The 24502-nt window shown below is 42.5% G+C and overlaps 2 protein-coding genes across 5 annotated transcripts in view; one reads left to right on the forward strand and one right to left on the reverse strand.

The window, feature by feature from the left end:
• LOC148837381 (coiled-coil domain-containing protein 158-like) overlaps positions 1 to 8458 on the reverse strand; it is a 29254-nt gene extending 20796 nt beyond the window's left edge. For all 3 annotated transcript variants that reach the window (XR_016090808.1, XM_088910513.1, XM_088910514.1), the window contains exons 1-7: positions 8020 to 8458; positions 6247 to 6333; positions 5391 to 5436; positions 4834 to 4976; positions 3784 to 3974; positions 1771 to 1880; positions 496 to 823 (exon numbers count right to left, since the gene is read on the reverse strand). Coding sequence is in view for 2 of the 3 variants with exons in the window: in XM_088910513.1 (XP_088766639.1) it covers positions 496 to 823; positions 1771 to 1880; positions 3784 to 3974; positions 4834 to 4976; positions 5391 to 5436; positions 6247 to 6333; positions 8020 to 8164 (1050 nt within the window). In the remaining variant the exon portion in view is untranslated. The remainder of the gene's footprint in view (positions 1 to 495; positions 824 to 1770; positions 1881 to 3783; positions 3975 to 4833; positions 4977 to 5390; positions 5437 to 6246; positions 6334 to 8019) is intronic.
• A 3763-nt stretch (positions 8459 to 12221) lies between these two features.
• shroom3 (shroom family member 3) overlaps positions 12222 to 24502 on the forward strand; it is an 81023-nt gene continuing 68742 nt past the window's right edge. Inside the window, exon 1 of one of the 2 annotated variants that reach the window (XM_088911597.1) lies at positions 12222 to 13185. In XM_088911597.1, coding sequence (XP_088767723.1) covers positions 13042 to 13185 — 144 coding nt within the window. In that variant the 5' untranslated portion in view covers positions 12222 to 13041. The remainder of the gene's footprint in view (positions 13186 to 24502) is intronic. The other variant, XM_088911598.1, reaches the window with a different exon arrangement.

Raw genomic sequence — 24502 nt, forward strand, 5'->3', positions numbered from 1 at the left:
ATAATGTGATTATTAAAGGTTTTTATAACCAGAGCTTTACAGGCAGATAAAGGTATTATCTACTAATTGTACCTTGACCAGTAAAATTTCCTTTAAGTACATTTTCTGTGCAAACTGTATTTAAAACCACTGTTATCTGTAGCAATTTTCAAGTTTAAATTCAATACAGCATAAATATAACTCCAATGTTTTGTCTAAATTTATAAAAAAACATTATATAACAATTCTGGTGTTTAAACGGCACGATTCTTTTTTTAGATTGTGCACTAGGCTGAACGCTGTTACAGTTTTAACTCCAGTGGATGGTTCACTTTCTATTAAACCCATTAATAGACTGGGACAGAAGAGGATACAGATTTGAGACATACTTTAATCTATGATAAAGGGCACGGATGCAGGAAACACTGCAGGTGAATAAAGGCGCCGCAATAAGTCATCAGCAGGCTGTAGGCAGCAACCCACTGCCGAGCTCGTGTCCTTCGTCCAGTGACTTACAGGGAGGACTCTCTCTCGAAGGGCGGCGTTCTCTGCTTCCAGGGCGCGGAGCACCTTTCCCAGCATGGTGCCCAGGTTCTGGTCGTGCAGGGTGGCGGTGACCTCGTTCTCGTAGGCTTTCGTGCCACTGCGCTGCTCGTGGGCCAGCAGCTCAGAGCGCACTTCCTGCAGCGCTTTGTCCTGGGCCGCTCTCTTCCGGCTCAGCGGCTCCGCCCTGCTGGCGGCTTCCCGCATCTCCTGCTCCTGGGCCAGCCTGGCCGCCTCCAGCTCCCTGACCGAGGCCTGCAGCTTGTTGATCAGCTCCGCTTGGCCTCTGGACTCCTTCTGCCTGTAGAGACAGTCAGCGGGGGGAAGAAGAGACTGTGGCCAACTAAATAACCTGGCGGGAGCTAAAAACATTTGCAGCTTTGTACGGATACAAAGGAACAAGTAATAGGTTTACTCCATGATGAAAAGAGAAGAAAGAAAACACAACGTTTGGGCCGTGGAGCCTTCCATCACCTGAAGAAGGCTCCACAGCCGAAACGTTGTGTTCTCTTTCTTCTCTTTTCAGTAGGGAATAAACCTGTTACTTGTTCCTTTGCAGCCTATGCATGCTGACGCAGCTCCCCACCTGAACTACTTTGTACGGATACATTGTGGCCTGTGGACTCCAGGAGATGGGCATAAAGCATTACTCACAATGTTGTCACAGGCATGACCAACTTAATGCGGCCGCAATGTTCCCTTTTAAGCTTGTGAGTTTGTAACATTCTGACATCTTGATACAGTCCAGCTAATATGTTACACTAGTGCTCCTCATCAGCGAGCAGAAGGTATTACTGTGAGGAAGGATCCATTTTCCCCAAATGGGCTACAAGGGCTGAATAGCCTTCTCAGGTTTGTATCCATTCTTAAATGTTCTTAAATGTTCAGATCCATGTTTCTCAAGAAGGCAAGTTGTGTTAAATTGTATTCACATAGTCCCAAGGTATTTCCACTAGACTTTCCTGTGTTTTCAAGTGATTCAATGAGAGAAAGAAGGTATTATGTTGATGTTAAGAAAATGTTTTTTTACTGAAAACTGAAGATAACACATTTTGTCCCTCCTAAGCAGGCAGGGACACTATACTTTACCAACTGCAATAATGTATGTCGTAATCAGTCAGAAAGTCAGAATGTCCTACACACAAACATTTGAAACTCAAAGCTCAGGATGCACTTAGATCACGGTGTTTCAGTGCGCTTGATTATGTATTACCGAAACAGAAGACACGGATCGGTTCGCTCCTTTACCTGATATCAGCCAGAGCATCTTTCTCAATCTGACTCTCCTGCAGCTTGGTCTGCAGTTTAATGATGGACTGACGAAAATGGAACTTTTGCTGTTCATGAAGTTCACATGTCTGCAATACATTAAAATAGATCATTTTAAATAAATCATGAATGTTATTTATCTCTCTGACTAATGATTTGGCTGACTTTTTTATCCATGTGAGCTCTACATTTATAAAGAGGAGTGTTTTTCGCTGAAGCAAGCTCAGTGAAGTACCATTGTCAGACGTACAACTGCACTGTCCCAGCTGGGATCTGAACCCACAGGTATCTGGGATCTGAGCCCACAGCTGCGATCTTTCCAGTATAAATTCAGAGCCCTATCTCCTCCTCCACCACGTAGCCAAATCGATCACATACTTGCCCATGAAGCCAGCAGGAAACTAAAAGAAACTTGAGAAGCTCACAATTAGATCAAACTACTGTCACCATGAAAACAACATTAAGCCCAACAAATATGTTCTTACTCTTTAGATATGTTGTCCTGTGATTAATATTAATATAACAGCCAACAGAAGCTGATCACAAACTTTTTACAGACAATGTTTGCAAACACACAAAAAATCATGTGCGTTTCTGGCAAAAATACAGGTTTTCAAATACTGTACAGTATTATAAGCTATTTAGCACAACCTTTCACAATAATATAAGAATAAGGTTTCTGAATCACCTAACACACTTTTGTTACATATAAAAAAACATGATAGGTTTTTTATTTTAATAGTAATGTTTGTAACTTCTTATTACATACAGTAGCTACACCTTGCTGCTAATTAGAAAACCATGATCTGGTAAGTGGCACTGGAAACCTTGGTCAGAACCTAACAGAGCTATGGGGAAAAACAATAACATGAACAAACGTAATACTCACTGCAATCTATCAGACACACCTCAATGTTATGTCATTGTTCTCTTAAATACGCCACATACTGTAGATCCACTCCCTTTTCTTACACTCTACACGGTCAGTTTAAAAGCATGTGGACAGTTGTTGAAACAACAGCGATAACAACAAAGTAGGGCTATTCTTCATATCCAGGGATATTTCCAATAACAACCCAGCTGAACAAACAGCCCTGCAGAGTGTTGCAGCCTACTGTGGAGTGGAGTGGAACACCACAGGCATTTTGAACCAATACCCCTCAGAGCAGATAAACCACAGGCATGGATCAGAAAATAGCTTTGGCTGGGAACTTTTCATCCTGAACAAGGTGAAACGAGGAATTTAGCTTACTGGCATTCTTACAACCTGCCTTAGGTTTGGCCCTGACAATGTGCCTAACGAACCTGCTCTTAAAAAAAATACAAGACCTATAATGTCCACTATATAACTCAAGCTTCACAGCTTCAGTGTCATTCTTTGTCCAAAAGACTCTTAAGCAGATCAAGGTTTTAACTTGCCTTTAAATGTCAAATTTTCATATTGCTTTGTAAAAGGACTGCAACATGTTAATTGAGAGTATCATTCTATGACCAGTAGATTGAAACTAGAAGCATAACTTTAAATATTACATTTATGTAATTTTATTATCGGTGCATGGGTATATCATGTTAACAGCACTAAATGTAAAGGTATTAATTCATTTCAAAGCTTGTAATCCTTATCAAGAGTACAAACACATTAAGACAGTTTCCATTAACCTTATTGACTTGTATTATTGAATGGACAGAATGACTATGTCAAACAGGTTAAAACTTTAATGAACTAAAGCTGTGCAGCTTTATGCAAGTATGAAAATCTGTTTTTATCCTTCTACACTATACTGTAATGCTTTTTCTTCAAACACTCTTTTTCTTAACAGATTCTGCATCAACCATATCTGGATTCTGACACATTAAGTTAAAACGTTCTTAGGACAGCCCCTTCACCTTCACCTAACACAAGCTTAATTAGCGGAGATTCTCCTTCCACATTGCAACATTTCACACATGCTGGCTGCCAGAGAGCGGCCCTTGTGGGATCCCTGCACTGACCTCACTCAGTCTCCTCTGGAGCTCCTTGACCTGCTGGCCATACTCCTCCAGGGCCTTCTCCAGAAGATCCTTCCCAGGAAAACCACAGCTCCGGCGCAGCGCCTCCAGCTCCAGCCCGTACCTCAGGGACAGGCCAGCAGACTGCCCACTTGAAGTCAGCACATCCTGGCCATTCACCTCTGAAATGGTATCTTGAGAGGGCAATGCAAGAGCATGTTATACATCTGTCCCCATTGATGTATAACAGCTCCTGTGATAAAAGCTACGGTATGCCATTTCTCAGAAAGACAGACCACTATTCTCATTTTTTTCTAAACCCCTTATTAGAAAGCAACAAGGCATCCCCTCACAGTGAACACTCAGAATTATAGAACTGGTGTGTAATAGGCAACTACTGGAAGATGCTTCTGAACTTTCAGTGTTTTTGAAAAAACCTGGCAAGACTCTGTTAGAGACATCTCTACTTATGCAAAGTAGAATTAGTGTGGTTTTGTCTTTGGATTTGATTTGGTTTGGATATTTTTGCAAGTGACCACCATTGCAGAGTAGGAGGTAAAATTTGCTAGCCAATGGTAAACATTAAGCACCCTTTCTTTTCAGAAGGCATTTCTAACAACACCGGCCAACATTTCATTGTTTTATTGCAGTAACAGGATGTTCGGCCTCCTGCATCCTACAGCAATGCTGAACAGGCAACACTGCCGATACAGGAAGCTCATGTTTTTCATAAACAACGGGAAGAACGGTTCGGCCCACATGAATTTGAGCTGTGTCTGCAGGTGATGGAGACAAGGTACTGTATCTGGTTATAATGGTTCACAATATTGTCCAGTCAAGGCATAAAAGTCACAATTTGATTATCATCGCCTTTCTTGTAAATGGTTATTATTTTCTGTTCTCTGTCTGGCTAGCTTGATGATGGTTCGTTTCGGCGATGAACACACGTTTTCCAGGAGATACAGGTAGAAGAGAAAAGAGTTTTAGGTGCAGAGTTGGTGTCTATAAATACTGCTGACACTAAGCCAGCCAGACTGAGCTCTGTGCTCTTACCTAGTGAGACGTTGAGGCTGCTGGTGGGTCGAGGAGCTGGGTCTCCAAATGAGCGACTAATCTTCTCCATGGTGAGTTTAGTGGCCTGTTCCACCTCCTCCTGTAGTCTCTGGGTCTCCCTCGTCTGCCTCTCCAGATGCTCCCTGTAATGGTCAGTTCTATTACATTTACAGCATTTAAGAGGAAGATCCAGAGAATTACAGTAACACTGGAGGACTGGAATAATGGGCCAAGCCAAAAAATGATTGTAAAATCCTTATAATCCTGTGGAATTCATCCTACCCTGTTTTATCCATCATACATACATAGTAAATTTTGAAAGAGTCTACAAACAGAATAATATACTACATCTGTCCTTTTTAAAAATGTTCGTACAGTATATACAGCAGCTCAAGGCTTAAACAGGAAGAACAATACACATTGACAATGTACTGCAAGAGCATGTGAGGTTGTGTAGTCTGACAATATACAGACTAGCAGGACTACTTGACTAGCAGGACTACTTAATTCATATGCACTAATAAAAAAAAGCTAAAGAAATAAACTTCTGGTCACACCTCAGCTCTTCAAGACTCCTGTTTCCCAGTGAGGCAAATCTGATGCCTGCAAGAGAAAGTACATAATTTCAAAGTTTGGATTACAATACCTCACACACAACCATTTTTTCCCTATATACTATACCTGCTTTTACAATAGGATATAAAACACATCCATATTGGATGCCTCTACATTTGCAGGGTATGAATTAAATATTTGCAATGTCTTTCTTTGCAATCACTACTTTTTCAACTTCAAAGCTACTGCAAAAGGAAAACCATCATAAACCATTTCTAACACGAAATGTTCTGCTGTACTAAATAACAGCACAAATATATTCCAACTTTTTATTCAGAATAGATCCATTTAGCAGAGTCTTGCAAAATGAAAAACTTGTTATTATCAGCTGAAAATACTAATGAACCTCTATCATAGGAGCAGGAATAGTTTGATTTTTATTGAATTAAAATGGTGTGTGATGAAATTGACTAAAGAAAACATCACATGAAGGATTTCCATGCCTTGGGAGTGGCCTGGCATGATAACGGTACACCCTTTAAGGATGAAAAAGAATATGGAAAACTAGCAACATGTACATGAATTCTACCCTGCCCCCTGGTGAATTTTGAAAATATCTAAATTAGAATTTTCAGGTGAGCACCTGCTGATACCCAGCACTGTCAGGGCATTTGAAAAACACAAATGAAATCAAATGTCGCTTATGATTCCAAAAACCCTTGGGAAAGGATTCACTTCGGAGAATAATGGAGGACATTCTAACTGAAAGCTAAAACACCTTCAGGAGATCTCACATATTTCAAAAGCCCCTTACAATGAAGGCACTCCTATGAAAATCTAGGATTTAGCCTTCAGTACCTTCAGCTTCAGCATAGGAGCCAACAGCGATTTTGTGCACAGGCTGCACAGTCTTGGCATCCTTTTCTTCCAGAATACTTTCTCCCTCTGCAAGAAAATATTTACAAAAAGTAACAAAATGATAATTAGGTTAAAACAAAGTTTGCTAAAAAATACGTTTATTAAGAACATTTCAGAAAGCACACAAAACATTTACATAGGCTACTAGCCTTTAATGTGTATTAGTGGAATCAATAAAATGTGTACAGCACCTTTAACAGTTTATATCATTATTCATAGAGTACCCATATAAAAAAGGAAGGGTTCCAATGTTAGAACATTTTTTAGTTTCACGAATATTGTGAAATCTTAAAGTTCTCCCCTAACAACCATGTTATAAAGAGGTGGCACTTGCATTTCATATACAAATCAGGAAAGTCAATCAAAATTAGATTTTGTAGTTTCACACACAAGGCATTTCAAGAAATTAAGCATCTGCGCACAGCCATTGTAGGCTTGGTATCTAGCAGAAACATTTTATAAGTCAAATGCGTAGACCGGCATACAGCACTGCTGCAGTACTCTGGGAAAAAGCACAGGCTTGGAAAGAGTGTTTGAAACGAAGAAACGATGTTCACACTCCCTGCCCAGTAGTACCGCACTCACAATGGCATATAGAGCGTCATTTTCAGGTCGTGTGCAGAGCCAGCCACAAAACATCAAGCATTTTTCACATCAGAACTACCATCGAGATCTTGATCCAGCTTGCCACTATAGAAACTATACTGCCATCGTGATCTTGATACAGATTGTCATGGTAGAAACTACCTGTATGCCATCATCATGCTCTTCATACAGCTTGCCTCTGCTGAAACTATACCATCATCATGCTCTTCATACAGCTTGCCTCTGCAGAAACTATACTATCATCGTGCTCTTCATACAGCTTGCCTCTGCTGAAACTATACCATCATCATGCTCTTCATACAGCTTGCCTCTGCAGAAACTATACTATCATCGTGCTCTTCATACAGCTTGCCTCTGCAGAAACTATACTATCATCGTGCTCTTCATACAGCTTGCCTCTGCTGAAACTATACTATCATCGTGCTCTTCATACAGCTTGCCTCTGCTGAAGCTATACTACTGTCGAGATCTTGATACAGTTTGCCTCTGTAGAAAGTATACTATCATTGTGCTCTTCATACAGCTTGCCTCTGCAGGAACTATACTATCATCGTGCTCTTCATACAGCTTGCCTCTGTAAAAACTTTACTGTAGATATTCACCGCCACTGTACAAAATTTACACTTATCTGGCGAAGCATAGCAAGTAGGAAGACCTGCTCTAGACGCTAAAAATACACACCAAAAGTCATTTATTACGTAACATTAACAAAAGCCTCGTACAGCATGGACCTTTAAATAGGAGTATTAATGTGGTGCGTTTTGGACTATGCAATGGCTTTTCTGAACACACAAGCGCTATACAGTAAATAACACGTTAAAACTATGACCAAAACTTTCGGGGCTCTGTCTGTCTCGTGTACTTTGGGGCCACGTATCACTGTCTGATTTGTAAATACATTTTATCTCACTGGGGAAACGCAAAAGCTCTCTTTTCCCACCTGTTGGGTATCCTATATAGTGTAACACTCACGGTGTGAGAAAGGTAGTGCTTCACAAACGTTTTGTGTACGGTGCTCTCCCGACACACACTGCTGTACGCCGCATAAATCACCCCACCGTGTGAACTAACTCCTCGTTTGAGTTGTGTTGTAGGGAAGTTACTTACTTTCGGCAGCGGGATGGGAGCTCTCGATGACCGAAGCTCCCTGAACGGACACTCCAACCGTAACTCCGGAGCCTGTTGCCATGCTATAACTTTTTGTGGTCAAAGAAGTGTCATTTCTACCGATTTCTCGTCTTTCCGACGACATCCCTCCGATCGGATGAGAACAAAGCCAAATCTTAAAGCAAAATTGAACCTGATCCCAAAAACTCTGCCGGCGTGCAAATTTTTGTTCCCTGTTCCCCAGTTTCAAACGGAAACCTTAGGGAAACTGTGACATCACCAAGGCAACCGCGTTTGGCCGATAATGGATAAATCTGGTTTTGTTGACAGTCGTGCGCTTTTATTAATGCTTACCGGTTGCGAAGAGACATCATTTGTAAGCAATATCATTGTGACGCGACTATTCCTACGCAGTGCTGTTCTAGAATTTTATTTTACGCTTTTGTGCGGCGGAGCCATCTGTAAATGCAATCACACAAAAGCACCTGCCGATGCCGCTTTCAGTCAGTCCCTGTTTACAGCTCCTCTGCCCCGCACTGCATTATGGGGAATGCAGTTCCCTGCGTATAATCAATCCCTTTTTTAGATAGATACTTTATTGGTCCCGTGAGGGTAATTGCAGTGCAACAGCAGCTTAACACAGACAACACAGCCGCAGTGTAACGAATGATACAATAATAATAATAATACAATACATACAATACAATCAGTACAGTGAGAAGTGCACTAAGAAGAGTTACACACAGTCCAGAACACACAAAGAACAAACCATTTTTTGACAATTATGAAGAGGCATGATTAATATCATCTAGAAATATAAGGAAACAACGCACATGGGAGCATTCAGAGATCCTTAAGCCAGGACATGTTGTTTTTTTTTTAATCTGGGTAATAAAACTTACCAAATTGACAGAATTTAGTGACCAAGAAAAGTCTGGTACCTGAAAATAGTGGGTAGACGTTTTGGGTCTCACAGCGTGCCAAAAAAAAATTGGGTATTATGAGAGTAAAAAAAAGTCTCCTGAATGGACTTAAATTGAAAACCGTACTGGAAATCAAATCAAAGGTTAAATGGATAGTGTGTATCCATTACTGTTGGTGCTTGTTCAAAGAACAAGTTGGCTAGACAAGGCTTAAACTTTCTAAATACATGTTGACTACTCAGGATTAATAAAGTATCTATTATTTCCATAAAGTTGAACATCTAGCTTAGTTCCAATAATAATTTCTATCACCTTAGATGTAGAAGAAGTCAGATGTATTGGTCTATAATTACTTCATTTAATGTGTTTTTTTCTTTTTCAGATGGGTACTTCATGAGCAATTCTCCAGTGCCAGGCTGTCAGCAAATGCCCTTCTTGAGAGGCCTCAGCCACCAACAGTTACTCGGTGACAGGCAGCCGCTGTGATCCTCTCCATGTACTGTATACCGTTGCTCTCCTGTTGGAGCAATAAGGAAGCTGAAGACGACTGTTTTTTTCTTCTGTGATAAATTAGAAGACCACTGTGGTGTCAGAGCCTTTTAAGGTGCTGCCTTTCTAACCGGTCCACTCTCATATTCAGGCCAGCCCGCTACACCCTGGCTCCAGCGACTGCTGGAATAGTCGCATCAATGGTTTGAATAACATCTCTTGTCTCCTTGAGTACAATTGGGAACATACCATCAGGCCCTGGGGGTTATTTCATCTTGACTGCCTCTAGTACCTGAAACACTTCTGCTTCTCCTGTGCTGATACTGTTTAATACAGACCTTTGTCCTGCTGCTGCCTCAGGCATGTTGACCTCTTCCTTCGTAGTTCAGGTGGGTGGCTGTGTCAGCATGCGTAGGCTGCAAAGGAACAAGTAATAGGTTTATTCCATGCTGAAAAAGGCACCTGAAGAAGGCTCCACGGCCAAAACGTTGTGTTTTCTTTCTTCTTTTTTTCAGCATGGAATAAATCTATTACTTGTTCCTCTTCCTTCGTAGACACCTGTGTAAAATACTCTTTTAGTACATCAGCCAGTTCCCTTTCATTGTCTAAGCCTTTCCCATTTTTTCCCCAATGTATTTTACTTCAGCCTTGACAGTTTTGTTTTTTTGTTTTTTGCTGTTGCAATACCCAAAGAACATGTCATTTTTTTGCCTCCTTACTGAATTTACCATTGACAAACACCTTTAGAAGCACTTTGTTAAAATATGGTGTGCTTCCCCCCTGGTAACCATCGCTTCCAAAACACTATTTAATTTAGTAGTTTGCTTCTAATGGCAGTAACATTTCGAAAAGTTAAAAACATTTGAAATGCTAAGTGGCTCGTTTTCCCCTGCTGACGTTTTCTGGCTGACATTTGTTTTTAGTCTGAAAAATGTTACTAATGAGGAATTTTCAGTTATACGCACAACCCATCAACCTCTGAACCTGCCAAGTCCCATCTGACATACAATATGTTTCCTCTCTGTCTTGACACAATGGAGTGATTGAGGGCCGCTCTCTGCAGTGGGCTGTGGGGGTTCATATAACCACCCAACCTTATAAACAGCCCCACAGGCCAGACTATCCCAAAACACCTGCGACAGGGAAGGAACATCCCACCCCCCTGAATAACCAATACACGAGATGGTCTCCTGACTTTGAAGTTTGAAAAGCAAAACAAAATGCTGTATTTTAAGGTCTGCGTTTAGAGATTGGTTTAACCGAACAGCCCCGAAAATCTGAATTCAAATCCAAAACGGGGCTAAATGATATTGCCTAGTTTCAGGGAGGCACTGTAAGGCAGTGCTGGGGTCAATTCCAGACCTGAGGTGCAGTTTCCAGATCTGCATGGGGTTTGTATGGTCTCCCCATGTTCCTGTGCGTTTCCTCTGGGTGCTTCGGTTTCCTCCCACAGTCCAAAGACGTACTGGTAGTTAATCTGGCTACTGGGAAAACTGGCTCTGCGTGTGCGTGTGTCAGTGTGTGCGACTCTGAATTGGATTGAGCACTTAGAAAATGGATGGATGTATACTTGCGCCATGACTGCAAATTCTTATACATTTTTTTTACTTGTCTTTCATTTTAAGTAACTTCCTTGGCCTCGAACAAATGCTGCAGCATATAATTACATTAGAAAGCTTCTGAAACCAAACACAAATACCGAAACCCCTGGTTCACAATATGATGCAAACAGTAAATGTTTCGTGATAAACTATATTGTTCTTAACTAAAGTCCACCTGAGATTCTTACACATCATTGACTTCCATATGTAGTTTAAGGACAAAGCACAATACAGACCTGTTATTAACCTCTTAACCTCTTGTTATCAGGTTATGGGCTGCAGAGTGAGTCATGCATGATTCAGTCACATTTCACGTTATTTTGGCTGAAATCCTTACAAATAACCCTTAAAATTGTCTGTTGAATTTTCATCATTGTGTTTTCATAAGGTTCGTTCAGATGTTCTATACGGATTTTCCAAAGGCTCATGGAGGTCAAGTACTAAGCACGATGAATTATGGGAATGTGATTATTAATTAGCTATTTCCATATATCTATATACTCAGTAATACGCTGTGTATTTGACCTGCTCTCTTAAAAAAAAGGACTCCCATGTTTCTCTAAATGCATTTTTAAAGAGCTGTACTAGACTTTTTATGACTTCGTTTAGTGTAGAATTATGGCCATTTAAAGAGAAAGTATTTGCAAGAACACACTGTCAGAAAGTAAAATGTTTAATAACCGCAAAGCACGTGTTTTTTTAGGAGCAGAGCTCATCCACAGACCTGTTTCTCGGTTGAATCCACAGATACGTCAATAAATAAACAAACCCGAAACGTCTGTACAGCAGTTGTCGTGGAACAAAAGCATTTTGGCACAGTAGTTTTCACAAAATGCGGCGTGTAAATGAAAGGAATCTGGAAAAGAAGTCACGGCGTGAGAGGCTACATCGGGTCCCCCCTTTTTTTTGTTGTGGGCGAGTGGTCCGGCTTGAATGGCGATGAAGTGATCACCCCACTAGAAAGGGAGAATCGCCGTGGGACTTTTCGTTCTTGTTCCGCACAGTATGTGTGCTGTGCTTCAGGACAGCTGAAAGGAGACGACGGCGGGGGGATAAAAAAAAAACAACCCAAACCGTGTCACTCAGTATCCTGCCTGGGACGAGCTCATCAAAGCCGCGGCGGAGCGGGCAAGTTGTGTCCGTCACGCATGCGCCGAGGCGCTGCAACACGAGTGCCCTGCGAGGAGGAGGAGGAGGAGGAGGTAGGAGTCCTGCATCCAGGGATGTTGTATGAGCAGTTAAACTGCATCAAGGGAGAGAGTTGAAACCGAGCCGTTCGATGAGACTTCAACTGGAACACGGCTTTAGAAGTCTCCGGACTTGGTTGGGGGAAAACCGAAAAATAAAAATCCTGCTTTTGGGGATCGTTTTTTTTCTCCTTTCTTTCTGACAGCCGCGCTACAACTACTAGTAGTAACCTAATCCAGGAGCGACGAGCTAAGCGAATGAGCGCTTGCCTTTCTTCCAGTCCAATGGATTGTGGCAAAATACCATTGTAATGGTAAAATGCACTCGGAAGAGGGGAAAAAAAAGCCTTACAATCGATCAAAAGTGAAGCCTCCCACTGAATCACAGACACTGAGTTGCACCGACTGAAAAACTTTTTTTTTCCCCCTTCCACTCACCCATTTTGTTGGGGTTTTTTTTGCGTTTTTTCCTCCTTTTCTTCATCATTTGTTGGATATCGATTGATGGAACATGCGGGGAAAAAGTTGAGAAAACTGAAAGGCAAGTTGTATCCTGCAGAAAAAAACGGGATATTTTTTTTTTAATGCCGGGGTGGCATTTTGAAATTCGTTCCGATGGCAGATCGACCAAGAATAATGTTCGGAAATGTTTTATGACAGAGCGGTGGAGAATCCCGCGTCGGCTTTGGGCATCTTTAAAAATAAAACGAAAACTCTCGTTAGCGCCTCGGGGGGGAAGTGTTTTACACGGCGTCGCCTTCTGTTTTGCGCTGTTTTGCAGCGCACACACGGTTTCCGCCTCTACCCTCCCCGGTCAAGAGGATGGAAAACAACTTTCACGGCTCAAGCACGGTGACACAGAAAGGCCGATTCATCTACGTGGAGGCTTGTCTCCAGGGAGGCGCTCCGTGGGGGTTCACTCTCAAAGGTGGACTTGAACATGGGGAAACATTAGTCATTTCCAAGGTAAGCGCTCCCCCGCAAACCCGCGCTCCCTTCACGACGCCGGGACACGGTTTAGCCGAGAGAGGCTGTGCCGTAGCTGTCGCACTGATACCTGTTAGGGTGACGTACCGTCCCTGCCAGATGTTACTTGGAGTAACAGTCACCGTGGAGCACCATGGATCATAATGAAGTTAAATGTTGCTAGGCAAAATCGTAAGACCCGTTTTGTTTTTTTGTTTAAGCGGCGAGCGCGCATTTGCCGGTGCGTTGCAGCGCATTGCGTGGACAGGTTAGCAGCGCCGTGCTGGTGAGGGACGCGAAACTCGGACCACTGAAGGATGCGCAGCGGCAGTTATTTTCGCACAAAGGAAAAGTCGGAAATGATGTTTCAGTGTATTGTCATCGTTGGGGTAGTGCGGGGTGTGTGACTGTCACAGTGCCGCGGAGAACATCTTGCAGTCCCGGTAACGTGGTGTTTCAGTGGGTCGATATACGTTTTCCCCAAACACGTACTTTCAAATGTTTAAATCGAGCCCGTCCATTTACCTACTCGAGTTACTTTCCCGAGTTCTTTTGTTGTGCTACGGTACATCTGCTGCACTTGTCCCGCTACTTATAAACTTGTAATGAAGTAATTCCTTTATTCTGTTGATCGTAGAGATGAATCTGCTCATACGTTGGGTTTTTTTTTTATCCAAATGCCTTTATCCAGTAGGGACAGTTTTCAGGATTTGTGTTAAATTTAATGTAGAGTGTATACTATAGTTAAATTAGGAAACTGAAGGTTTCGGTTGAGCTTCTTAGGCTACTATAGAGAGAAAGATCAAGGGTGCGTGAAGAGTAGTCCTTAAGATATTGTTAAAATGGGGGACGAGATTTTGGTTCCTGGTGTCGCGCTGTGTGTGTGATCACGTTTAAGTTGTTTACCGCAGGTAATTAAATGACATGAATAAATCATTCAGCAACCAAGAGCATTATGCAGTTTGATCCTTTCCAAATATACATGCGAAATCTTTATTTTTCCCTCTTGAACTCTTAATTACGATGAATAAAGCTATTCATGAAGATCTTTTCCTGTGTTAAACCTCTTTGCCTGAGTGCTGACAAAGGTATGTCAGCTAAGCTGCAATCTCATGATTAACATTATTTGGCTGCACGCAGGACTGCAAGAAATCACAGCAAGTGTGCTCTTGACCTCTTGGACATTAAACTGACCAAGAACCTCCTTAACCAAGGCATAGGTTTAAAACCTTTTTTTATATACTGTTAATTAATGGACCCTGGTAATACATTTTATTCTTTGTCATCACAAAACTTATCGAAGGAAAGACATCTACTGCACTTTTCAATGGGGGGATTGGTAACCAGAGCAAACAGGTGTTTTTGAATGACAAAGCCTAGAAATAATGTTGTGCCTTTCCAGGACCCACAAGCTGTGTGTGTTTGTTGATTCTTTGAAGGGAAGCAGGAATCCTTCCGAACAATTGAACAAGTGGCTCTGTCTTCTTCAGCCCCAGCATTTGTCTTTGAGGACATTTGCATATATGGAAGAAATGTTTGAAAAAAACCCTCCTGTTTAAATGGCATTCTAATGCTTTTCCCAAAGGCCGGACAGCTGAGTTGCTTTTAGAAAAATTAATGTGCAGGCGGTTGAGGGGCTGAATACCGATGGAGGTCAAGCAGCTCTTTCAAATCCAGATGAATCCAAATTGTTCTGAGAATCACTTCATAATTGTGTTTCTAATTGCCAGTCAGGTGGTGTGACTAAGTGTGGAGCTATTTCAGGCTTCTCGCTACATTATCTGTGGGAGGGCAGCGCATGTGACAGCAGCTGTTGGATAAATACTGACAACCCCACATCATAGCCGGCTGCACCGTTAAGAAGAACTGTAAACCTCGAAGAAGGTAAAAGAAAAAAAAAGATCAGAAGCATGGTGGCGTAGCGGTTAGCGTCTCTACCTGGCAGAACTGGGGGCCGTGGCCTCAGTTCCCGAGGTGCTGTCTGTGTGGAGTTTGCATGTTCTCCCTGTATTCGCTTTGGTGTCACTCGGGTGCTCCAGCTTCCTCCCAGTCCACAGACATAATCCTAGGTTAAGTGGGTTCTGAGAAAACTGGCTCTGGTCTGAGTGTGTGTGTGTGCCCTGTGAGGGACTGGCACCTTGTCCAGGGTGTATCCCACCTTGCGCCCGTTGCTTCCTGGGATAGCCTCCGGCTCCCCTGCGACCCCGAGTTGGATGAGGATAAGGGGTTATTGAAAGCGATGTGACGATGATAATAATCCGTACCTGTTAGGCATTGATTATACTGCTGAAATAATGGTGAGTTTTTAAACTCAGCAAAAAACCAGTGCTAAGGCAGCAGCATCGGCCATTCAACCCATCAGACACTTTCCGTCTACTAATCACTTTCGGGAAATCTTAGACTCTTCCACTCTCGCACAAGATTGTGATGTATCCTTAAGGTTTATAACTTTTGGAAGTGGAATTGGAAAACAGCTTTGGCATATAGAGAATGTCCCCTTGCTTATTCCAGCCCTGCCTTTCCTACTCCTTATCCCACCCGAGGACGCTGACGGGTCCCGTGTGCTTTGCCTCTCTCTTTGCTCTGCAGTCCAGACCGGAAGCACTATGCCTTCAGTGTCAGCCAGAGGCCAGGCACAGAGACCCGTGCTGCACAGCCCTGCCTCTGCCTGCAAAACCTTTGACGTCACTGCTGTGCTGAAGCAGGTGGCATGACCTGGATGGTAGCTGGTGATCCGGTGATCTGGTGGTCTGAACTGGACAGGTCTACCCTATGGTGCGAGAGGACATGCTTTTTCCACATGCAGTCCCTGAGAACTTGTACTCTATTCTACGCTTCTACTGCTTTAAAGTGATACTGTAGATCTTTTCAGGACTCTTGTATGTCCTAGAATAGTTAAGCAGGGGGGCAGCTGACTGGTCATTTTGCTGTGTTCCTGGGTAGCCTGTTCCATACTCCCACAACCTTTTGAGCAAAGAGCTGCCTCCTGTTGTGGGTTTTAAATGCACTTCCACGTCATTTCCACTCAGGCCCTCTGCTTCATGATTCTTTCTCCTGGAGAATTGTCATCTCTTACATTAAGACAGCACAAGAAAACATCCAGCACGAAACGGAACCCATATTTCCTCATGTGGTTGCTGTGCCCTGTGCCCAATGTGGCTGGTTGACTAGAAAGCTGATACTGTATGTATACCACAGATGTGGATGCGTTGTGGCACAGTTGTACTGCTTGGTGGAGGAAGCATTCATTTCATCGCAACGAGGTGCTGTTCACTTTACAGACAGCTTCTGTTACTTTGCGCTGAACTGATATGGTAACCTCTTTCCCGGATAGTGTGATAAGACATTACAAGTAAAGCAGTAGGCACGGGTTTGCCGCCCTTGACCTGGAGAGCCAGAGCAAGGCAGGGCTTAGTGGTCACCCCTAGTCGGCAGCCATATCTCCCTGCAACTCACAACTAGCAGCCCACCACAGCTCAGCAGGTGTGAGCCTGGCCAGTACCTGGAGGGGAGACCTCCTGGGAAAAGCTAAGGCTGCTGCTGGAAGAGGTCTTTCTTATACTGGTGAATGAAATGTGCTCCTTTCTACCTTTTTTATAGTACCTAAGCAAAAACATTGCTTAGTGAGGCCAGCAGGCAGTGCATCCTGTTGTCTGTGTGGGTCCTAATGCCCCAGTATAGTGATGGGGACACTGTACTGTAACAAGGCATAAAACCCAGGTCCTGTCTCTCTGTGATCATTAAAAAAACCTGGGGCGTTTCGCGAAAAGAGTAGGGGTGTAACCCCGGCATTCTGGCCAAATTTCCCATTGGCCCTTACCAGTCATGGCCTCCTAATAATCCCCATCTCTGAACTGGCTTCATCACTCTGTTCTCCTCCCCACTGATAGCTCATGCAGGTGGGGCTGCACACTGCTGGTGGTGGAGGGAGTCCCCATTACCTTTAAGGCACTTTGAGTGGAGTGTCCAGAAAAGTGCTATATAAGTGTAAGCAATTATTATTATTATTATTATTAATTAAATCATTTATTTGTAGAGAGTTGGTACATACAGTATGTGAGTTTTGATCAATGTCGCAAGGTAATAGATTCGTCAGGAGTAGCCAACTGTAGTTCTGGGGATCTGCAGAGTGTCAGCAGTTTCTTTCCAAATGATGTCTAAACTACTTAAAAGCACAAGTCGCCTGCTGAAGTAGTCAAAACAACAATGTTGAAATTGTTTGGACATTGGTGTTTTATGTTTGTGTTTAATGGGGCTGTTTCTTTCATCTCTTAATCTGGGACAGTACAGAAGTTTTTTTTTTTCCATAAGTGTTAAACATCCTTGTTTTTTTGCCACTTGAAAAAACAAAGTAGCTAGATTGATGATGTGTTGGAGCTTTGGGTGAGACACTGTTGTTATTTTGTGTTTATAATGTTGACTCTCATCACTAATTAAAAGAAGGTTTGAGATTTTCACCCATTGAAACACCTGGCCTGCATTTAGACTTTATTTCCAGGTGGATACTGACTTGCCGACCGGATTGTTTGCCAAAGGGAAAAACTCTTCGCCGTTTCACGCTCCTTATTTGGGCGATCCGACTCAGAAATGCAGAAGAAATGTTTCAACTTGGCCTCTTCAACTTTCATGCTTTATGTAGTCGAAAGCCTGAGAATGTGCAGTCAGAGGTGCCAAAAACGAAAGAAAGTAATCAACGTCAACAATTTCTGTGGAACAGTGTGCTTGAACTTTCCACTTTTAAACACAGTAAAAATCTGGAACAGCGGTGTCCATTATGGCCGCACGATGTTTTATGGCAAGAGAGCTCGGAGAGGGCGGAATGCGGAGCTGAGATAAAAGATTCCAAATATCCACTGAAGTGTTACTGCCAGTCTCTCGTTTCGGATGGCTCCAACAGGGAAATCTTAACAGCTGTGGACGAGCAAAGGTGAAATTCCCGAGTGTCGGGATACTTCCAGGGCGGGAGTCATTTATGTGAAGGAAAAGACTTGTGTGAATTGTGGCTTGTGGGCCTACCCGTGCTCCCTATTCAAGCCCTGTACAGGTGGCTCTTGGACAGACGATGTTTTAGTTCAGCTTTATGAAGTTGTTTCTTTGAGGTTGAGCGTGAAAACAGAAATCAAATGTTAACTGCATTATTCATTTCTCTCCGTGACTATGCCACTTGGAAGCCTGCGTTAAATGACTAAAGTATGTTTAGACTTGCCGAGACTGCGATAAGCAAATAGGAGTTTGTGGGATGTTCAAGTGGATCTTAGCATTCAGCACATTCTTATCTGGAGACACAAGTACCCCAGCGAACAATGTCAGGCCTCCCCTTGAGAGCAGCACTGGAGGCTCGCTGTGTGTGGTTTAAATGTCATCTCTTAGGTTCTTTCAGCGTTTTAGAAAGTAATCTGCGACAGGAGCTTTGCTAAAAGCCTGTGTGCTTTGTTTCGCAGAAATATCCGTAAAGTAATTTCATCCTCGTAGTGCACCGTTTCTTCAAACTGGTGAAGTAAAATGAAGGGGGGGGGGTAAGGGTGGGTTTATGGTGGCCAGTTATGCTTATACCCAGATGCCAAAAGAGTACATTCTTCCTGTTGTCGGTGCTAAAGATCTTAAGGAGATACAGCAACAGGCAGACATCCAAGCCTGCCACAGGGCCCTGTTTTTTTACCCCCTATAAAAGCTGGGAAGTGAATCCTGGCGTGGGGCCCAACGTTTTGGCAACGATCCAGGGCAAAAAAATAAAGGAATGCTAGTAACAGAATTTGCAAAAGCCCAGACAGCATGAAAAGCAACAAAAGAAGACGCAAAAAAAAGAAGAAGAAAAAGACCTGCATGCATTTTAGTTACAATTTGAGAGATATTGTTGAGCGTGTTACGTGTTGTTCCCTAAATATTGTTTGCGCAGTGTTAGTGATTTGAAATGATGTCACAGTGACCTACAACTTATGGAAGCAGCAGGTTAAAGGAAGGTTAAGAGAATTAGTCTTGTTGTTCAAGTCCATATTAATAGCTTCATTGTCTCTGCCTTGGCACTGCATCCGCAATTAAAAACCTCTTTTCAGTGTCTTTGGGCACAAAGTTAAGTAAATCTCTCTATCCTTTTGATGGGAGTACAACAAATTGTTACTAAGAAAGTGTAAAAAGCTATGCCTGTTTTTCTAATTATTCCAAATATTTCATGTGTTGAGTGTGTGGATTTTGTTTTGAAGGGTGAGAGTCCTCACTGGCATTTTCACCAGAGTGCAAGCAAGAGGAGATGCAAGATAAGATTACGGACACGTTCTGAAGAAAATCAAATTGTTTGCAAAACAGGAGGTTTATTTTCCGTGTCATGAGAATGAGATACTGATGTTAATTGAGCTACAGCTTTTTAAATCTTTTCTGAGCTGCTGTGGTTTTATATAATGTGAAAATAAAGCACTTAGCAGTCTTATGTTTCAGATGTACAGAAAGTAACTGAAAATGAAACATGTGGGTGAGAAATTTGGTCACCAAATATCGTTCAGTGTTCAAAGTACTTGGGGAGATTTGTTTGTGTATTTTAAAGCAGGGTAGTTTTTGTTCTACAGTCTTCTTCCACAATTCAAACCCCACAAAGTACAAGGAAAAGGGGCCACGTGTGGCCTCGTTCTCACTGCAGAGTGAACTCATTGGATAATTGCACCCACAGAGAATATAAGAACCAGTAGTGATCTAAGAACATAAGTAAGGTTAGGTTATTCAGCCCATTTAGACCTATTGGCTCCGACAATCTTGTCCAGCGTTTTCTTGAAAGAATCCAGGATATCTCATTGAAACAAATGGACTCTGCACAGTATTATCTCTGTAACCCTGCAGGATTCTGGGCGTGCCAGCTTCAGGTTGTATTCTGTCTACAGGTCACCAGGTAAGATCCAGTGTGAAGTGTGATGATGGGGAATCGAACCTCTGACAACGTGGCCGTATGGAGCAATGGACCAATTGAGCCCTGTTCGCTATTTCAGAATGCTGACCTCCCACTTTGCTCAAAGATAAATGTCTGCGAACACGCAGGATAAGAAAACGAACGCTTTTGAAAGATGCTGTAGTTAGGGTCAGGGTTGACAAGTGATTTAGTTCATGAAACAGTAAGCCCTGTCGTCCAGCCACTACCTTCCTCGTCTGGGCGATGTCGTTAGTGGACTGGGAGCAAGATTCCCGAGGAGCAGTGCACAATGGGCTGCGCAGTGCTAGAGAATGGATCAGCCAGGGTTTCTTTTCATTCACTGACGTGTCACTTACTAGATGCTTGTGAGTTTGCAGTTTATACACCTGTAACATACTTGCTACTTGTACTTCTACTTACTTGGTCCTGGTAAGAAAATAGCTCTGTCAGAAGGAAAGATCTTTTAGTTTGAACTGCCTGTGCTGTGCTGTTCTACTGTAACGTTAAGATGACTATATTAATAGTACATTTTGAAAACAAGCAGGTTTGAAATCAGTGTTTTGTTGAGGGAGAGAAAAGGAGTTTGTCTTAGCTGTTTCATATTGATGTGCTTTTTTTTCCTTTCTCCCCTTATTCCTTGTGTAATGCGGCTTCATAATAATACTTCATAATGTTTGAGGCGGGGCTGCACATCACAATTTGTAGATGGTCCGGTATGAATTAGTATATTAAAGAATTAGTATTGTTCCATTTACATTTAGTGCAAAATGACATTTAAATTATGTAAGAAGAAATTACAATCACAATGATTTTGTAATTCCCCTAAATTGATTTACATAGAATTGGTACAGTTATATAATTTTAATTCCAGATTGTTTTGTACGAAAGCTTTGAAGAAGCAGAAGTATATGAAGTGTCACCATAAAGTTTCTCTATTAGCGTTATGCACTAACAACTGCCAGAAAACTAAGCAATGTTGACACGGCAGGTAGACTGAGCACACATCCTCACCTCTGTGCCATAAAGGGGAATTTCAGTGAACACATTTGGATATGCGATACCTGCCCACAATGCAGTTGTGAGTATCGACCTGACTGTGGTTGTTTTTGCTGGCTTGATCCAGCCACTGAATTACAATCAACTTTCGAGCACGTGCTGTAAGTCTATATGGAGGAACAACTCTTTTCCTTGCGTCACTGGATGCTTAAGCTCTTTTGGTTAAAACTGTTATAAATCTATATTTATTTAAAAAATATATATTGATCCAGCTTTACCAGGGCTAATGAACAAATCCGGGTAATAGAGCATCATATTTCAAAAGAGCGGGTCCTCAGCACAGGTGAATACTTTAAAGCAGTTCATTTCCATTAGCCAGATGAATTCCTAGCAACACTGCATTCATATTTAGTTTTGCGTCAGGCGACAGCACTATCGTGTGAGCAGAACACAAAGCAGTAAAACAAAGGACAGACAGCCATCCCTCTCCTAGCACAGATGGGAGGAGAGGGAAATTAAAGAAATCACTCTTAAGCACTGCGGGGTTACAATCCTAAAGGTTTCATACCTTCTCTTTAATGACAAGAAGCTAAAACATGAACTGGATTGAGCTCTGAAAATGCTCCGCTATTTAATGCAAGACAAAGCGTTTTCTGTATGTCACAGTTTTCCCCTGACTCTCCACAGGATGACAGGACAAGAAGTCAGTATCAACATGACTCCATCCTGGTCTGTAGCCAGCCTGAAAACAAAAAGGTCGCAATGACAGATCTCCCTAGGTAATCCTAAGGATGAATGAATTATTTCTGACTTAAAAAATAAATGTTCTGTAAACCCCCAGATCTTCCTGGATCAAAACTGCACTCAAGCCTACAGCTGGCATGTTGATTTGTGCAGTAAAATATTGGGTCAGGTCCAGGATTTTCAAAACTGTCTTTATCCCGACAGTCTTTAAGTTGGATAAAAGCCACTTCATGAGCTGATGACCTCTTGAATTTCCTTCATCCCTAGTCGGTTCTGTGATACCAGATAAGACACATCAGGAAATTGTGGAATGGCACAACAATACCAGCCCATAGTCCTAAAAAAGTTCCTAGCTTTCCTGCAGGCTGGATCCGGGCAATGACAGATCTCCTCTGTTTTATTAAGCGGTGGTTTCAAAAGTCCGTTCCCCATTTTCCCTTAAATTGCTCCCATGGGGATGAATCAAGTATTTTGAATTTAATAGAAATGAATGGAATTGAATATCAAAGCACGGGCACTGAAATTCCTGTTTGGCAAATGTGTGCTTTTTCCTCATTTGCCATCAATCCTGCATCCTGGAGTTTTCTCAGGACAACACACAAGTGTTGCAGATATTGTTCCTGGTTGTTACTAGTTTCATCCTCGTAAGCAGCAGTAAAGTCTGGCATGCCTGCCGCACAGTGTCCATTAATCACTGTCAAGTGGCCAGCGCTCCCAGCAGTATCACCTTGAACTGAGCAAGATCAGATGGCGTTCTACTGTATATGAAGATCCTCCTGAGGCTAACTTGCCAATAACCGTTATTAGTATGCTATTTTGTTATTACACTGGCTTTTACCTATTGTTCATGTGTGTCCGCTATATATGATAAAAGCTATCAAATTGTCTCTTTCTTGAAATTGATGCAAAGCAGTTTACAGTCATCTTTCCTCTGTTCTTGTTCAACCCCACCGGCCAGCTGACAGCTCCATCATGCGCAGGTGTGACATAGCATTTATTTTGCATTTTTAAAATGCCCATCCTCTGCGTCAGAATGCAGTGCATCGACAGCTGAGAATATACAGTGCTTTCCTAAAGCACCATGTTGTTGAATTACAATCTACAGTATGTTGTTGAGTTACAAAAGTATGCACGTTTTAAAATGCAAGTTTGCAATCCAAAGTTCAATGCTTAACCTGAACATTTTCATGGGTGAAAGAAGTTAAATGCCTGTAAAACCTGTAAATAAAAATGTATATTTCCGGATTTTGTCAGGTGTCGCAACAAATCCAGACTCTGAGATATTATCAGCGGATTGGAGTTTGATGACTTAAGTCAGGAGAACCAGAGACGTTGGTAGTATAGTGTCCGTTTGGAAACTCAGCTGCACTCCAGCAGGGATCTTGTCCATTATAATATGTAACATGTCACTCCTAAAATTGACAATAGGTTTAGGCAATGACTCATCCTTTCTTGGACAAATCTGTCTTGGGATATTACAGAGGGGTCTCTATTGCCCATCCTGGGCAGTCATTACAATCGTCTCAATTCTGTTGCTAAAGAACGTCTCCCAGAATTCTAGTTTGGGATTACTACAAAATTAAGTTTCACAGTACTGCTGTTTTGCTTTTCCCTGACTAAAGTGTGATTAATTTGCTCACACAGTAAATCAGTGGTCCTGGTTTACAGTGTTTTATGCTTTTTTCTGCTTTTTGAGCCAGCCAAACACAGGCCTTGGGATGTAGATTCTGCAGAAATTGATCCAGTACTGGGGTTTCCATCAGCTCATTGCGATCCAATGGCTGAACCCACTTATACGTAAGATCTCTAACACAGGGTGATTTCTCCTTCGGAGCACAAGCCTCCTGAATTCTCTTGTGATGAACTGAACTGATTTCCTATGGATGGTGTCCATTAGAGATCTGCTACCAGACCCGAGCCCGATGGGGCCCGACAAAGTATCAGGTTTTGGGCTGGGTTCGGGTCGGTTTTTCACTCATTTTGCGTGCTCGCTTGCTCTCTCGTATGTGTGTAACAGAGCCCACCTAGCTAACTGTTTGCAATGGATGAAATAAAACAAAATCTCACAAAGGGAGAACTACTCAAACTTCCAAATGAGTCAGGGACAGCTTCGTCATGGAAACATTATGACCTAAATACCAGTTTTTCTCAGCGTACAGTATTTTCTGTTTATCAACACAAGTGCATAGCAGCCGAGCAAAGCATTGGAAAACTGCGTCTGTGAGAATCCGTCTCTGTGTGTGCATGTGTGTGTCTGCTCGCTCTGAGAGGAAAAGAGTGACCTATTTTGGGTTCGGGTTTCAAATTTGGCAGTACCATTTGGGCTCAGTCAGGTCGGGTCTCAAAGTTTCGGGCATGGGCCGGGTTGAGTCTTCAATTTCATGCCTGTGCAGACCTCTAGTGTCCATGGCCCTATATGTTCGACTGCCTTTCCTAGGATGATGCGTGTAGATCTCTCCTGTTTTGGACACTTGTTTATCGGAAGTAGCTGGGAAACGTCTGACATCAACCTTATCTGTAATGCAAGTTAAATGTTTAAATGTGACTCTGGCCAGCACTACGGCGCCAAGGTTTATACACCGTCTGTCTTCCAGCTTCAGCCTTAACCCAGAAAAGTCACTCGGCCGATCCTCAATCTCATGTCGGAGTAACTCCACTGTCACGGTCGACATCCCCTCCTCC

This window comes from Atractosteus spatula, chromosome 3, assembly GCF_055471065.1.
Source record: "Atractosteus spatula isolate fAtrSpa1 chromosome 3, fAtrSpa1.hap1, whole genome shotgun sequence".
Classification (NCBI taxonomy): Eukaryota; Metazoa; Chordata; class Actinopteri; order Semionotiformes; family Lepisosteidae; genus Atractosteus; species Atractosteus spatula.